Genomic DNA, 16,337 nt, shown 5'->3' with positions numbered 1-16,337 from the left:
ATACACACACACACACACACACACACACAAACACACAAACACACAAACACACACACACACAAACACACACACAAACACACATACATACATACACACACAAACACACAAACACACACACACACATACATACATACAGTTCAGCGCCGGTAGCGACGCGAAATCATTCTATTCCCCGTCTTCCCCGCTGTCGGCCGGATGCACGCTCACTGCCGTCTATATACACTATATACACTATATACACTATATACATTACCCCGGCCACTTTTTCTGGATATTTACTCTGGTTTATGTTATGTCTCTGGTTTTAAATATATTTACTCTCGCTCAATCGTTTAGCTCCGCCCACTGCACGTAGCCACGCCCCTCGTCCAGCCAACATCCATTCCCCGTTCAACTCACCCACTCTCTCATAGCCCCGCCCCCTCTCTAGTAGCACCGCCCCATCCCAGTTTCATTTCCTCTCAACCCCACCCCGTCCTTTGTTTCTCCCGCGTCACTCCCTCAGACCCGCCCCTCTCTTCCTATCGCTCATTGTTTCAGCACTTGGCCCCGCCCATTACCCGCTGGCTGCTATGACAACGAGTGAGCGAGGCCCGGCGCTGGCCGCTCCTCCCCGCTTATCAGCACCCCTCCCTCCGGTCCCACCTCGGCCCGTCTCCCCCTCCCGTCCCCACCTCGCTTATCAGCGTCTTTCCCTCCGGTCCCACCTCGGCCTGTCTCCAACCCCCCCCCCCCACCTCGGTCTGTCTTCCCCCCGCTCCTCCCTCTGGTCCCACCTCGGCCTGCCTCCCCCCGGCTGTGAGAGTCAGGCTGCAGCGCTATGGCTCCGGCGGTAGACAGGCCCGGCTACTGGGGTCCCCCCACCTCCACCCTGGACTGGTGCGAGGAGAACTACGCCGTCTCCTCCTACATCGCTGAGTTCTGTGAGTAGCGGCCCGGGCGAGGAGCTGGGGGTGGCAGGGGGCGAGGAGCTGCGGGGGGCCAGGAGCTGATGGTGCAGCCTTGTAGGGAGAGTATGATTGGGGGAGAGGTACTGGGGGGCAGAGTACAAACTTATGTGCCGGTTCACAAGCCTGTCATTGCAGGGGCTGGGAAGACCCTTCTCTTATCATTAATGTTTTATTATGAAGGATGACTGTGTACGCAGTGCTGTACCTAGCATTATGCAGGCACAAGGCGTCCCCTTGCCCCGTAGATCGTACAATTTAATTATTGTGCCTACAGCATGGAGTGGCTTGCCCAACTGTTACAAGGAAAGCTGACACTTGGGTTCAACCAATCCCATTGCAGTGCCATTGCCGCAGAGTTGGTGTTGCAGCCCTAATCTCAGACTTTTCTGCAGTATTGGGCGGAGGGTAGAGAGATTGTTAAGGCTGTCCCCTGATACTAAGAGAACCTCATACACTCATTGAAAGGATGGATAGAGCCAAAAGGACTTAAATTGTCATGGGTCAATCCTACTGACACTATCATTGACAGGGTATGAAGAGCATCCTTTCCCTTCCCTCTCCTCCCCCCCCCCCCTTTCCTTCACTGAAGTGGTAGATGGGGCAACTTTTTAATTAAACTGGTATCTAGTGCACTGGAGGGATAGATACGGTTCCCTCCCCCGCTTGGCACAAAATGTTTATACTCCCTCTGGCTTATTTGTTTTGGATTCAGGTAGCTCATCTCCACAGGTCATGCCCCCTCATCCCTCCCATACCCACTCTTCTGCTATATGGGGAAACTCACAAAGTAGTGTGCTAATGATACAAATGGGGGCATATACCCCATGGAAATGAGACAGACGACAACCTTGAATTTGTCCTCCCTGTTCACATACTGCCCCTCGCACACACTTGACACTTCCCCCCTCGATGGATTGTGTTCTTTGACTTCATGTTGTCCCATCTTCTCACCACCCCCCGTTTTTTTTCCTTTTGCCTTATCGCCTCTTCCTATTTATCCTCTACCCGCTATCTATACTGTACATTGTAGCCTCTGATGTTATTTTTATCCCCCACTTTATCTTTACCCTTTGTACTTTTAGACTCCCACACCTCCATCTGTTCGCGCAATGCCTTTGGGCATGATAGAGCTGCAATGCCATTAAATGACCAACCCATGGCTATTATTTTCTGTTAGGTGATACAGTGAGTCTAGCATAACATCCTTTTGGATTATTTGGGAGAGCATGCAGGCGCTGGGCCCACTGCGTTGTGTATAACGTAAACTGTGACCAATAGATATGTCCCCTGTAACAGCTGCACTTTTTCTTTGTACTTGTACTACCATGTAAAAGAAGACTACATGGTCTGTAGTATATATATGTAGCCCCCTTTCCTCATGCCTGAGGGAACTACCCGGGCAACTTCGCGTGCTGCTCTACCTGTCTGCTCACAGGAGGCCTCTGTCACTGGGAGCCTGGGGTGAGCTCTTTCTCCTTGCATTGCAGCGCCTCCACCTATGAGGGATCCTAGCGTTTGGCAGGATAACCCCTCACAGGAACCAATCTCAGTAATGAATAATACACACACAGTATATAACTAATGTTTACTGAACACACATGCAATAGCAATAATAACTACCCACAGTGTACACCCAATGCCCCAACACATGGGGGTTCGCTCAAAGTACTGAGGGTGCTGTGGCAGCAATACCCCTGGTGCCCTCTTTCAGCAAGCCCCACCCAAATGTGAGGTAGCGCTCCCCCCTGTGGATGTTTGTGCACGTTGGGTACCTGCCTGGCTACTCCAGTACCCAGGTGCTGCTTGTCTTGATGGGTTGAAGCGGGTCCCACGTAGCGGGGCCTCCAACCGGAGGGTCTCACCGGAATGTCTTTGGATCCTGTGCGATGGTCCCAGGCCTCAGGGCACCGCGTGGCCGTCCGGTCGCAGGTGCAACAATATCAAAAAAGGGAAGAGTCCGTATCTGGGGTCTAGGCACTTGTTAGGGCCTGAGTCGCCCTAAGGGCAAGATCTAGGCCTAGCCCAGGAAGCACTGCTTCCTGGACACTACCTTCTCCTTTTGGATCCTCCGTCAGGACTGACTCGCGGGCTTTTCGCGCACGGAGGATATCCTCTCCCTCGCGAATTCCATTGGCTGGGACAGCCCTACGTGGGCTGTTTCTCCCTCTAGGAATTCTGGGATTTGTAGTACCGCGTCTGCAGATCCATCCCAAGGCTGCGGTACCAGTGTCTTCTACGGTGTGCGCTGTGTGTACAAGCACTGCCCCTCAATGGGGCTGGGCCCAGTATGCATCATCGCGCGGAAGGTGCAGCTGCGCTGTGCTACCAGATTTTCAAAAGTCAGTGAAATTGAGTTTACAGTTGGTGATGGAGGGCCCCTGGAAAACCCCAGCCACACCCCCCGTCACAAACTCTGCAATCTTGTCCCATGACCGCAGATCGTGGTGAAGCGCTGTGCACGCGTTTGCCCCCCCCACCCCCCCGCCTGGCGCGTGTGCTACAGTGCACACTGGGACCGTAGCCTTAGGCTGCGCTTATAGTGACGCTGACGTCACGCTACGGTCGCTGGAAAAATCTAACTGAAGTGACTTCTAGCGATCGCGACCAATCCATCGCGCCATCGCGTCGCTCCTACTATAAGCGCACTCGACGGCTTCAATACATTTGTTTTGAAGCAACGTCGCTGTCACCGGCACTTTAAGCGCAGCCTAAGATGACCACTGCACTAATCACACTGCGCATGCGCAATTAACTAAAATGGCAGCCCCCACTGTCCAACCGCGCGTAGCTCCGGCCAACTAACCGCCAGCTCCCATGCACCGGAGGCAAGGTAGTGGGGACTCTGCTACATATATACTATTACATCCATTTATAGTCTTAATTACTATAGTATTAAAAAACAAAACTCTCGCTTCAGTCTGACTTCATTACCAAAGTAACAGGGGAGTAGGGGGGGAGGGGGGAAGTGACACTAGAGGTTTAGTCTGATGTCATCACCAAATAGTGGGGTGATGGGGAGAAGTGACGGGGTGGGTGGCAAGTGAGTGAAAAAAATCTCTCGCTTTCCTCTGACATCACTATTATTTCCTGGTAAAATAAAAATAAAATAAATATATACATCTCTAAATACCAACACATCTTTGTATTTTTCTTCAAAAAATAATACTTAAAGAGAGTTTAAGAAGCTACATTTAGAAACAATTGCTATGCGACCACAAGTTCTGGTGTGCTACTAGTTGTATTTCAATACTACTATAACAATTTATGATACACAACTTCTTTCCATACATTTTGTAGAAGCCGTTTGAGTGACACATGCCGGTATCTTATTCATCACAGAAAAACGAGATGGGTATTGTCTATATTTTGTTTTATGGTTCAGGTGGTTTAAGGAATATGGTTTCAAATGTGGAGGAGCTGAAAGCAGACACCGTGGCATCCTGCATTTGCTGGAGGCTCCGATGAAATTGAATGACGCATTGTGTTGAAAAACCCTATAAATGTGAACATTTGAACAGCCAGTGGTTTAAAGACACAAGAAGCCTTTTGGGGTTTTGCTGTACTAGACCCCAAAAACGTAAACCTTGCTGCTAAGTGTACTTGTTGCAGTACTTGTTTGTATTAGCCGACGGTCACAGTTATAATTCACCTCAATGATTAGAGCTGTTGAAGGAGTCGTCCAAAGTCCTCTCTCCATTTTCAAAACTATACCACTTGCCTTGGTTTTTACCTGTGACTGACGCATGCATACCAAAGCTTCTCCCCTTCCACATAATCCTTGTCTTCTGCCACACAATGCCTGAATGCTTTATGCCTGTCAAGGCATTCAAATAAATTGGGCACTGGACGCCTTAACATGTTGCTTCCGCCTGTACTTTGCATGGCCCATTATCGTTATGTTAATTTCACCCGACTGTGAAATAGAAGTTGTATGTTTTTATAAAGCAACAGTGCTGTGATGAACCAGCTTAGTTTAACCCCTGCCTGATCGCATAGATTTTTGTTTTTGTTTTTTTCTTTTTTAACCCACTACCTTGGTACTTGGTAATTCACCTTTATCACCCCGAGCATCCTTCCCGAAGGGGATTAATTTCCAGGAATGTACTTTCACACCGGTATATTGCCAAACTCGAGTCTGGGCTCTGGCAAGTACAAAAGGGTATATGGAAAGAGATTGTCAGCACATTTTGACAATTCATTCCCCACACACACGAATTCTCAAGTTTTAAACTTTACAATGCAGACAACTGTTCTTTTGCTCCTAATGCTTGACATTTGAATTTCCTGTCTGCTATGCAAGTATTGTTTTTATATAATTAGGGATTCCAGTTTTTTGTTTTCATTTTAATTTAAAAATCTTTATTTTTTTATTTTCCAAATGCCTACTTCCTTTAAGTTGCCTTTGTATGTGGGTGAGTTGGTATTAAATGTCTAATAAACCACTATATATGAATCAACCGGCCATATAGTATAACAATCACTGTAATATAATAATTCACATGCGTCGTAGTTGAATAGTAATTAATAAAATGTTTTTCATATAATGTAATACATGATTTAGTACTCTTTTTAGTTGGTTTTCCTTAGATTGTTGCTATTCTAGCGTTATTCATTTAGCTGCTACATTGAGAATACTGTATTTGGATTCTAAGACATAGGCTTTGGTCCGGCGGCGCACGCGGCAGCGGACCACCAGCCCCTTTCCTCTAGTGTGGAGGTCCCCGCTGGCTCCTTACTACTTGGCTGACTGCGTGCTGTGACGCGTCAGCCGGCCGATGCTGCAAGCTCCTAGTGATTTGCAGCTCGGATGCGTCACGTGGTGCGGCAGTCAGCCAATGAGGGAAGGAGGGGAGGGAAGGAGCTACGGATGGGAGGCGGCTTTGGAAGGGAGCAGGGAAGGAGCTGCGGGGGGAAAGTGTGTGTTGTGTGTGGTGGTGGGGGAGTGGACGGCACCACCGCACCACGATCTCAGACCTGGCAAAGTTTTACCACGCCCCTCCTGCTCCCGGCTCCCTACAGACCGCATAGCGCGGTCAATTGCCTGTCAGCGCGCCGCCTGTCTGCAGTGCGGGCGCGCTGACTGAGGGAGCGGGGCCTTAGCCATATACAGTCTGACAAGATTTAATTTACACCTGAGTGCAGTTGTGAGAGGAAACTAGTGCAAGTTCTCTTATTTGCACACTCATGTACTATCACTAAATGTCTAATTCAATAAAAAATTATGCATTTACTTTTTTTTATTATTATTATTTATTTTTTAACTGGAAATGCAAGATGATCACTTGGTGGTGTTTTTAAAAATATTTTTTTTTTCCACCAGTTAACTCTAAAACCGGGATCCTTATATATAATTTAGTATAATGCCGTTTCATGGTAAATAGAAAACCAGTCCATGCTTTCCCAAATATGACCACTGTTTAGTAGTTAGGTCGCGATTTATAGTGCTGCCGATGGCGCAGAAACAAATACCTTGCTTCCAATGTAGTTACCCATAGTGTGCGCGACCGCTTGGAAGTGCAACGGCGCGACCGCGTTCTGGAAAGACAAAATATTTTCTCTTTCCAGGCGACGTTCGCGTCACGTGACGCGATTCAGCCAATGAGGGCAACCGCTCACGTAATGTCACGGCTACGCCTCCCCATCATCACCTGAACATCTCTGAGAAACCGATTTCAGTCACGGAAACGACAGACGTGCACGCGGTCCATCGCATGCAGTAATTATTATCTCGGCCTAAAATACAGGGTAACAGATTACACCATTCAATTGAACGGGATCTGTTTAGAGCACTAGCCCAATATGAATGAGATCTGGTGAAAATATTATTCACGGTGGTAAAACTGAAGACATTTTACCAAAACCTAAATGGTTTACTGCAATAACCTTACACTTTTTGTTATACTGTTGTAATTTGCAGATATTGATCCTGCCTTGTGGACGATCTGCCGTCATCTGTAAATAGATTTTTAAAACAAAAACATTTGAGGATTTTACATTTCTTAATAAACAAAAATGAGACGTGTGTGTGTGTGTTTGAAACCCCCTAAGGCTGCGCTTATAGTGCCTTGCGACGTCGCTCCGAAACAGATACATTGACTCCATTGCAAGCGCTTATAGTAAGGGCGACAGAGCGACCCAAAATTTTTAAGCCGGCTCTATTTGATTTTTTTTAGAGACCGTCGCCACATGTGACTGTCTCTAAACCAATCCGAGACCGCGGCACCGCCCCCTTTCGTGAGGTCACTGGCCTTGTCGCCAGCGACGTCGCTCAAAATCAAATTATAACTTTTGCTAGTGGCGACGGGTGACGTCATCGGTCACATCGCCAGCACTATAAGTGCAGCCTTAGTACCTCTCATTGTGTACAGGTTCTAAGTACCCTACCAGAATTGAAAGGCTCAAGGCAGAGCTTAGAGGTGCAGTTCCCCTAGTATGATTTATTTTGCGTCTGCTCAATATTATCACTGTTTAAAGCAGATTACCAACCGAAGTAGAGATCTGTATCTATCAGTACACATTTTTATAAGGCCCAAAGCCTGCAGTGTCCACATGGCAACTTCTGCTGCTTGTTCTCACTTTCTTCGCTCCAGAAGGTAGCACAGAGATGCTTTCCATACACAATACCAAAGATCTGATCTGTAAAAATTCAGGATATTTTTCCTGATCAGGCTCTTTGAGGTCTAATTATGTCACTAAATAAAAGGGCATTTGCAGCTACAGGCATACCCCGCTTTAAGGACACTCACTTTAAGTACACTCGCGAGTAAGTACATATAGTCAAACGGCAGTTCACGCATGCGCCTGTCAGCACGTCCTGAACAGCAAAGTTGAACTCCCTACTTGCACCGAAGCTGTGCGCAAGCGGGGAGACTATAGAGCCTGTTACACATGCGTTATTTACATCAGTTTTACACATATAGGATGATTGCAGTACAGTACATGCATGGATAAGTGGGAATTAAGGGAGTGCTTCACTTTAAGTATATTTTCGCTTTACATACATGCTCCGGTCCCATTGCGTACGTTAATGCGGGGTATGCCTGTATATTACTTTAGGTTTTGAGCTATTTTTTTTACATATAAACTACAGTATGTGACCAGGGGAATAATAGGGGTGAAAACAGACCCCTTTATTGTATAGCACTGAAAAAATAAATAAAATTAAACATGCGGAGGGGGAAGCTTCTCTTTAAAGTATTGCGGGGACCATCAGATATGTGATTGGTGGCTAATTTTCCTATGATGTGTATATTAAGTGCATTTGTATCTGTCACTTAACCAACTAATTGAACCCCATGATGCCACCACATCATAAGATCTCTTCAGGGGCCCCATGATGTAGTAGCTACGCTATGCTAGTTTTCTAGGGAAGATCGCGTACTGCACTCTAATAGAGCGATGAGCACAATCTGACCATATGAGTAACGCTGGAGGACTCCTTTTAATTCCACTCGCCTGTAGTGATGTCACAATCATGTGACCACTTCTTGAGCGAGCGAGCGAGCAGCGACACAGGATTTTTAGCTATGTTTATGGCAGCGTTTATACCATTACAATGGTTTTCAACCTTTCTGAATCAGGGCACCCCTGAAGGTTTTTTCAATCTCCAGGCACGCCTGCTCTTCACACCCCACGTATCTGTTCCTCACATGCACATACGCCCATCTATTCACAAGCACACTTCCAACACACCTACCCTCATCTTGCACACTCCACATTCATCCTCATACATACTGGCCCTTTTACTCCACGCTTCACATTTATCCCCTTATCTCACACCGCACTTGCCCTCTTTCTTAATCATTGGATCCACATTCCCCCTCCCAACTGTTACTTACACCCCACACCTTCCCCAAACCCACAAAAAGCACTCCCTCACCCCTTCCCTCTCCCACACACAGACAAACCCATCTCACACCCCCAACATTGTCATCCCACTCTCCTCCCCACACAAATTCCCTCACTACTTCCCTCTTTGCTCCCACCTTCCCACACACATCAAGCATGGCTGCTGCTCAGCGTGTTGTGTTGTCTGGTGATGGAAAGGCTTCTCTCTTCCCCTCTGTGCCGAGGCGGATCGCAGCCTCTACATCTCCAGGCATGTGCTTGGGATGTGCCAGCTGAGTGAGCAGCCAGCAGAGTTTTTTTTCCCCTGGGGCCCCGGCACACTTGGCAGAGGTTTGCCGCACACCCGTGTCCCCTGGTTGAGATATACACTGACTTATGCAGTGAGCTAAGGTCCTAGAAAACACTCAATTTGTGGAATGCTACTTTTCTTGAAAAACATTCTGAATAATTGCAGCTTTTTGTTAGTTAGCAGTCACCAGGAACGTAGAAGCACAGTAACTAGAGATGCGTGACTACCTTTTTAAACGTGCTTCACAATTTATTTAGTTTTTGACAAATTGTCTTGCATTTTGCGGTTTTGCTTAAAAAAAATTGCGGATGTTCACACTTGCTAGAAATGGCGCTAAAATAAACAAAAAGGGCAGTATAAAGAGTCACATGACATAACTTCAGTTGTGCAAATGTGCTTTGGGAAATATTTTGTGAAAAAGACACATTTCGTCTTGTTTGCGAACTTCTAAACACAGCATAAAGATCTTTGGTTGGAGGCTATCTTTGCCAAGAGCAAAGATAATTAGTTAACGATACATGCTGCAAATTAATCGGAAGTACATTTTAAAATTAAAAAAAAAAAACAGACAAAATAAAACCTGCTCTTTTTATAATTGCATTGGAATACATTATTAAATACGTATAACTACATTTAGGGGAGGTGGGGTGGAAAGAAATGAGCATGCAAAAGCAAATGAAGCAATAATCACTGAAATGAATTTCGTATTTTATAAGATACTCCTACCCTGAGCTGATATAAAAAATAAAAATCTAAGTATATTGACCATGTGAAACGACGTAGGCTCGTGGTTATTTGCTTCGGGATGTTCCTGCAGCAATCCAGATTTAATTTATTTTTATTACATGATTGAAGCAGGGGGTCTCCGGAGCTGAACTGTGTTAATTTCGGCTCCTGGGACCCCCTGCTTCCAGAGATACTTGCCTCCGTAGGGGGTGCCGCTGTCTCTGCAGGCAGTGAACGTATGTGCCTAACAGAGTGCTTCCCAACCAGGGTTCCGTGGAACCCTGGGGCTCCTTGAAGCAGTCTCGGGGGTTCCTCCTACAAACCACAGCGCCCCCCCCCCATGGGGATGGGGTTTTTTGTTATGTATTTTCTAGGTGGATTGAGTGAGAGTGGGGTAATTGATGGAAGGTAGGGGCGAGTGAAAGAAGAGAGGGGGCGGGAGGGAGTGAGTAAGAGTGAGATGCAAGGGATAACAACATGCAAGGCGGGAGGTGGGGAGAGTTAGTGAGACGGATGGGAGAGAAATACATGGGTAGAGGGTGGGAAATAGAGGTGGCTTGTGAGGTGTGACATTTTGTGACTGACCCCTGTCGAGTCTAATATGTGTCAGCCAGATAGAGGTTCCATGAGATTTTTCTAAATACTTCAATGGTTCCTCAACAAAAAAGGTTGGAAATCACTGGCCTGACATAATGTCTTTCGTTTCAATGTCCTGCCGGCCAAAAGGACGCCGTGACGTCATTTGTTGTGGATTCCTATTGGCCACATGACCAGGACCTTTAAACTTGCCAGAGATACTGGCTGCCCCTACGGAGGTCTGTATCTCAGGAAGCCAGGCTTCCCCGGAGCAATGGAGACCCCCTGCTTCAATCTTGTAGTTATTTATTTTTAAATCTGCATTGCTGTTTTTAAGGTTTATAACCAGTTTTATAGCTTTGCTGATGAGCTTGGTAGCCGACGCCTGTGGTCCATGAAGTCTATCCCGTTGCTTACCATTGTATTGCACCATCTTTCTACTAGGGCTTATTTTCAGTATCTTACCACCTATTTGTGCTCCTGGCCTAAAATGCACTGATTATGTTGAACAAAGTGGGCGTTTCTTATTGTGCTGCAAGGCAATGATAGAATTAGGCCTTGACCCCGCTGCCTACTACAGTGTCCGCTGTGGCGGACGCTGCACGGACGAGAGCCCTCCACTCAATGGCACCGGGCCCGCTGCGAGGGGGGGCCGCAGCGGTGGGGCGAGAGTTGCTCCTGTTCTCAATAGAATTGAGAGCAGGACTCGCGACGAGCGATACGGCACGCCCCCCGGCGGTTCAGCCAATGAGGGCGAACCTGCCGAGTGACGTCATGGCCGTGCCCCCGCCACGCCCCTCCCCCCCCCCCCCCGGTCTCTCTTCCTGCAGTGAGCTGCAGACCAGGGAATATAAGGTAACACGCTTGGGATTTAGGTAATGTCCACCCTAATATAGTAATTGCCTCCACTTGGATAAGTCCAAAAAAAAAGGATACGTTTGGGATATGTATCCCAGTATGGTGGAAAACACTCTGAGTTGTAGCTTGGTGTAAGTGATTGTCGGCACTATATATTAGTATCTGTTGGTATACTGGCTGGGCAAGAGGAAAGATGTTAGTTAAAGTCACAGGGTTCTAGGCAGACTTCATACTCTCTGGTTTTCAACCCTCATGGAGTGAAAGGTGTGTTCAGATGTATGTAGGCAGAACTCGATAGCCTTCTTCTTAGGGCTTACACCACTCTTTAGCACACAAATCTTTATCTCCACTGATAGTACAGATAAGGGAGCGTAACCTTCTTATTGTGCCACTCCTAGCTTTAAGATGTAGTTATTGCCGGGATCCTGAGGGGTACTGCGATTTTACTTGTTGTCTCACTTCCCCCTCCACTACTCGGCCAGAGTGTAGATTAGATCGGAGTCTCCTCTGTGATGTTGGAGTGCATCTGTAGCTTCCGCGTCTGCTGCTTGCGCGTCTTGCTTATGCTGAGTGCGTCTTCACATCTCACCAGAGAGTATGAAGTCTGCCTAGAACCCTGTGACTTTAACTAACATCTCTTAAGCGTGTTACCTTATATATGTAAACACATTACATGCATGCTTAGTTATTTTATATAAATTATGTGTTTATTTTAATAGGCCCCTATCAGGGCATTTTTAATTTTAATTTGGTTGTATGAGTCAAGTGTTATTTGGTTTATACTTCTTTGTACCCAGCTGGTAAAATTTACATTTTCTATACTTTATTATTTTTTAGAACTATTAGGTTCTTTTTCTTTAATATAATAAAAGTATATTTGTATTGCACACATTTAGAGTATGTTCTCATTTGAATTCTCTTGAACTCTGGCAACTAGGGTCCCCTTTTTTTATTTTTGTGCGCAGGAGTATACATAATTCCCCTTTTTTCCAATTTGTACATATAGGGGAATTGAAGATTCCCTGCTGTATACTCCAGCAGCAGACGTCACTTTGTCTTATATAGAGTAAAACAGTATACTCTACCCTTGCTACAAGTTCCTTTAGCGCCATTCCCTCTTTTTCCTATCACATAGAGCATACACTACTGGTTGCAGTTTGCCTTTCCTCTGAGACGCTCTGCAGAGGGCTCCTTTTACATTTTCATTGTCTCCAGACGGTTTTCCTACTTCGTGGCATTTCTATCCTCTGTGCTGGAGAGAGGGTATTTCAGCCCCAGGTCCCACCTAAACACTGGATCCTCTATTCAGCTATCATTTGGGGGCATACTCCTACCTGTAACATCTCCATAGGGTTTATCATTCAGCATTGAATCTCAATTTCCTGCTTGCATTTGGATTTATGCACAAATATTTAATCTCTGCACCATCTGAACCATTCAATACAGTGGGACATTCAATCCAATCATTATTCAGCAGGACTTTGCTCACAGCACTGGCTATTGGTGATATTTTAATTGTTCCATTTATATTATTGAGTTTTCATCCTGACTCTTTCACTTTTTATTAAATATCTGTGCTATCGAGCATGCGCTTCTGTTTTTATTGTTTTTGATAAACATCATATTTTCTTCTTGGCATTTGTCCTGTTTTTTTATGATAAAAAATTTATACAGCTAAACCCCGTTATAACGCGCCTCGCTATACCGCGATTCGGTTATAACGCGTTTTTTCCGTGGCTCCCGTTTTAAAAAAAAACACTGCACACACACTGCACACACACTGCACACACACTGACACACTGCACACACACTGACACACTGCACACACACTGCACACTGCACACACACTGCTCATTGCTCACACTGCACACACACTGCTCACACTGACACACACTGCACACACACTGCACACACACTGCACACACACTGCTCATTGCTCACACTGCACACACTGACACACACTGCACACTGCACACACACTGCTCATTGCTCACACTGCACACACTGCACACACTGCACACACTGCACACACTGCACACACTGCACACACTGCACACACTGCACACACTGCACACACTGCACACACTGCACACACTGCACACACTGCACACACTGCACACACTGCACACACTGCACACACTGCACACACTGCACACACTGCACACACTGCACACACTGCACACACTGCACACACTGCACACACTGCACACACTGCACACACTGCACACACTGCACACACTGCACACACTGCACACACTGCACACACTGCACACACTACACACACACACACACACACTACACATATACATAAATCAGCCTTACCTTGGGGATGATTGGTGAGGCATGTGGCTGCAGGGGGGGGGCGTGCCGGTGGGGTTGGTGCTGCGGTGGAGGGGGATGATGGCTGCGGGGGCCCCCGATGCTGCGGGGGCTGGTGGGATGGCCCGGTGCAGCGCGGGGAGGCATGGGGGGGGGGCAGGACGACCCTGCGCTACGGCAGGGCCAGGGGGCCCTGTATTGCGGCGCGAGGGCCCTCTGCTGCGGCGGGGGGAGCCGGACCGGAGAGGAATCCCCCCTCCCATCTCCTGTCACGCGGTGACAGGGGAAGCCGAAGCCGGAGGGGCATCCCCCCTCCCATCTCATGTCCCGCGGTGACAGGGGAAGCCGAAGCCGGAGGGGAATCCCCCCTCCCATCTCCTGTCACGCGGTGACAGGGGGAAGCCGGGACCGCGGGGTAAATATGCACTGATGCGGCGGCCATTTTTTTTTTTTTTAAATTAGCGCGACCCCGTTAGTAACGCGGTGGTCTCGGGGTGGACCTGGAGGACCGCGTTATAACAGGGTTTAGCTGTACTCATAACCTTCAGCCTTTGCCGTCCCCATTGCTGGATGAAGGCCTCCCCATTGATCTTCCAAGGTATTGCAGTTGCAGCCTCTCCTCCACGTCGCTCCAACAAATGTTCCGATTTTATCCTCCCATCTTACTTTTGGTCATCGTCTTGGTCTTTTAATTTCCCATGGAAATCCATTTGAGTACCATCTGTGTCCAACAATGCGGTTTTCTATGTCTGGCCCACTGCTATTTTAATTTCTTCACCCTTGTGATGATGTCACAGACATTTGGTTTCAAACCCATTCATTCCTCTTCCTGTTGGGCTAATACCCAGCATACATCTCTCCATACTTCTTTGCATTGTCTGAAGCTTTTGAATCATCTTCGCATTTCGGGTATACGTTTCACATCCTTACGTGAGCACATGCAATATATGGCACACTTGTATGCATATCTTTTTAAACAAGCACTTCAGGTGGGCTCATTTTGTGGCTCCAAGACGGATGGGTGCAGGCTTGGTTAGCACCGTGGGGACCCAGTTAAAGAAGTGTTTTAAAAGTGCCTAGGTCAGCCCAAAATCTTTCACCCAAGAAACCAGGAGCTGCTTACCCTGATCCGGAGGATGCCTTCCCCCTTTTTGCCCTTTTCCCCCTTTTCCCCCTTCACAAATGACCTAGGGAAGTCAATTCCCCAGCTGGACTTTATAAGGGACTGGTAAAATGTGGGATTAAATAGTGACCCTTTCCCCCTTCCCATTGGCGTTTAATACTCCAAGTATCAGAGCCTAAAGGACTATACTTCTTACTCGCCACCCAACAATACTTATTCCAGAATTGGCCACATTTTTCAATCCCAGTCTGGGGATTCCCCCAAGCAGGCATAGGACCAATCACCTGGTCAGACCATGTTCCAAGATACATTCTATTAAATATTTATCAGTGACCACACACCAAGACAGTTCAATTTGTGTCGAAATTATTCCCTTCGGAACCACTCAGAAATAAACCTTAAAATTAATGAAGCACTTGAGGACTATTTTAGAATGAATGAGACAAGTGTAAATTCTTCTTCCACATGGGAAGCCCATAAGGCTTGTATAAGGGGCTTGTTCATCTCGCTAGCCACACATAAATAAAACATTCAAAAACAAGTCAAGATGCAGACCATTCTGGAAGTAATTAATAAGATTACAAAGTTCGATTAGTCTCACAAAGCTCAACCATCTAGAAAATTATATAAAAGATTAACTTCACTCCAGACCGAAATTAAAAAAGGTCCAATTACAAGACAGAGAAAGCTTTGAAGTGAACAAAGCAATTATTTTATGATGAAGGCATCAAAGTGGACAGACTCCTGGCAAATAAATTAAAGAGTATGAGTGCAAAATCGAATATACCATCTGTAAAATTAAAGAATGGCAAGCTAACACGTGACCCAATAAAAATTTCCAAGGAGTTTGCCAACTTTAACTCTGGCCATTCTAACCTCTGCAAGGCACGGAAGAGCCAGGATCTACCAAAATTAAAAAAAAACTATCTGAAAAATGCTCTCAAGTCTTACACAGGATTAGCTTCTTTCCTTGAACGCCCAGATTGCGAGAGAGGAATTGGGGAAAGTAGTCAAAAACTTTAAATCTTCAGACCCCTGACCCAGATGGATTACCAATTTGTATAATAAAAAATAAAATACTTGATGCATTTTGCTCCTTCCCCTCCCCCCCTGAATTTGGTGACATTTGTATATAATTCCTTTTTACAAAATAATCCAATTCCCATACAAATGTCCAAAGCGAATATTGCGGTCATCCATAAAGGAAAGGATCCCTTGCGTTGCGAAAGTTATAGACCCATCTCACTTTTAGACCTTAAGAGCTACAGTAAAATTTTAGCTAACAGATTTGAACCCTATTTTACCCAGGTTTGGCCATCTGGATCAAATAGGTTTTATACTTAACCGCCAGGCCGCAGACAATACGAGGAAAGTAATCAATATCATTGAACACAAACTATTCTGAAATAAAAGCAATCCTCCGGAGCCTAATAGGCGTTTTATGGGATTGATTGGCAGTTCCCGGATGAGACGTTATCAGCTTTTGGCTTTGTAGACGCCTTCCTAAAATTGGTTAAAGCCTTCTATAATAACCCTGCTGCCTCATTGAAATTACTTGGGGGAGACATGGATATAATTAAAAAAAAAAAAAAAAAACTACTTTGACAGGGTTGCCTGTTATCCCCCTTACTGTTTGCACTGAACATAG

General features: G+C 46.3%; 1 protein-coding gene across 1 annotated transcript in view; it reads left to right on the top strand.

Annotated features, from left to right (window-relative positions):
• The first annotated feature begins 561 nt into the window (after positions 1 to 561).
• Positions 562 to 16,337, top strand: part of ACER3 (alkaline ceramidase 3) — a 72,913-nt gene continuing 57,137 nt past the window's right edge. The window contains exon 1 of the mRNA XM_075592663.1: positions 562 to 923. Within this exon, the coding sequence (XP_075448778.1) occupies positions 821 to 923 (103 nt within the window). The 5' untranslated portion in view covers positions 562 to 820. The remainder of the gene's footprint in view (positions 924 to 16,337) is intronic.

This window comes from Ascaphus truei, chromosome 3 (genome assembly GCF_040206685.1).
Source record: "Ascaphus truei isolate aAscTru1 chromosome 3, aAscTru1.hap1, whole genome shotgun sequence".
Classification (NCBI taxonomy): Eukaryota; Metazoa; Chordata; class Amphibia; order Anura; family Ascaphidae; genus Ascaphus; species Ascaphus truei.
Note: the sequence above shows the minus strand (reverse complement) of the source record. Positions and strands in the feature narration are given on the sequence as shown.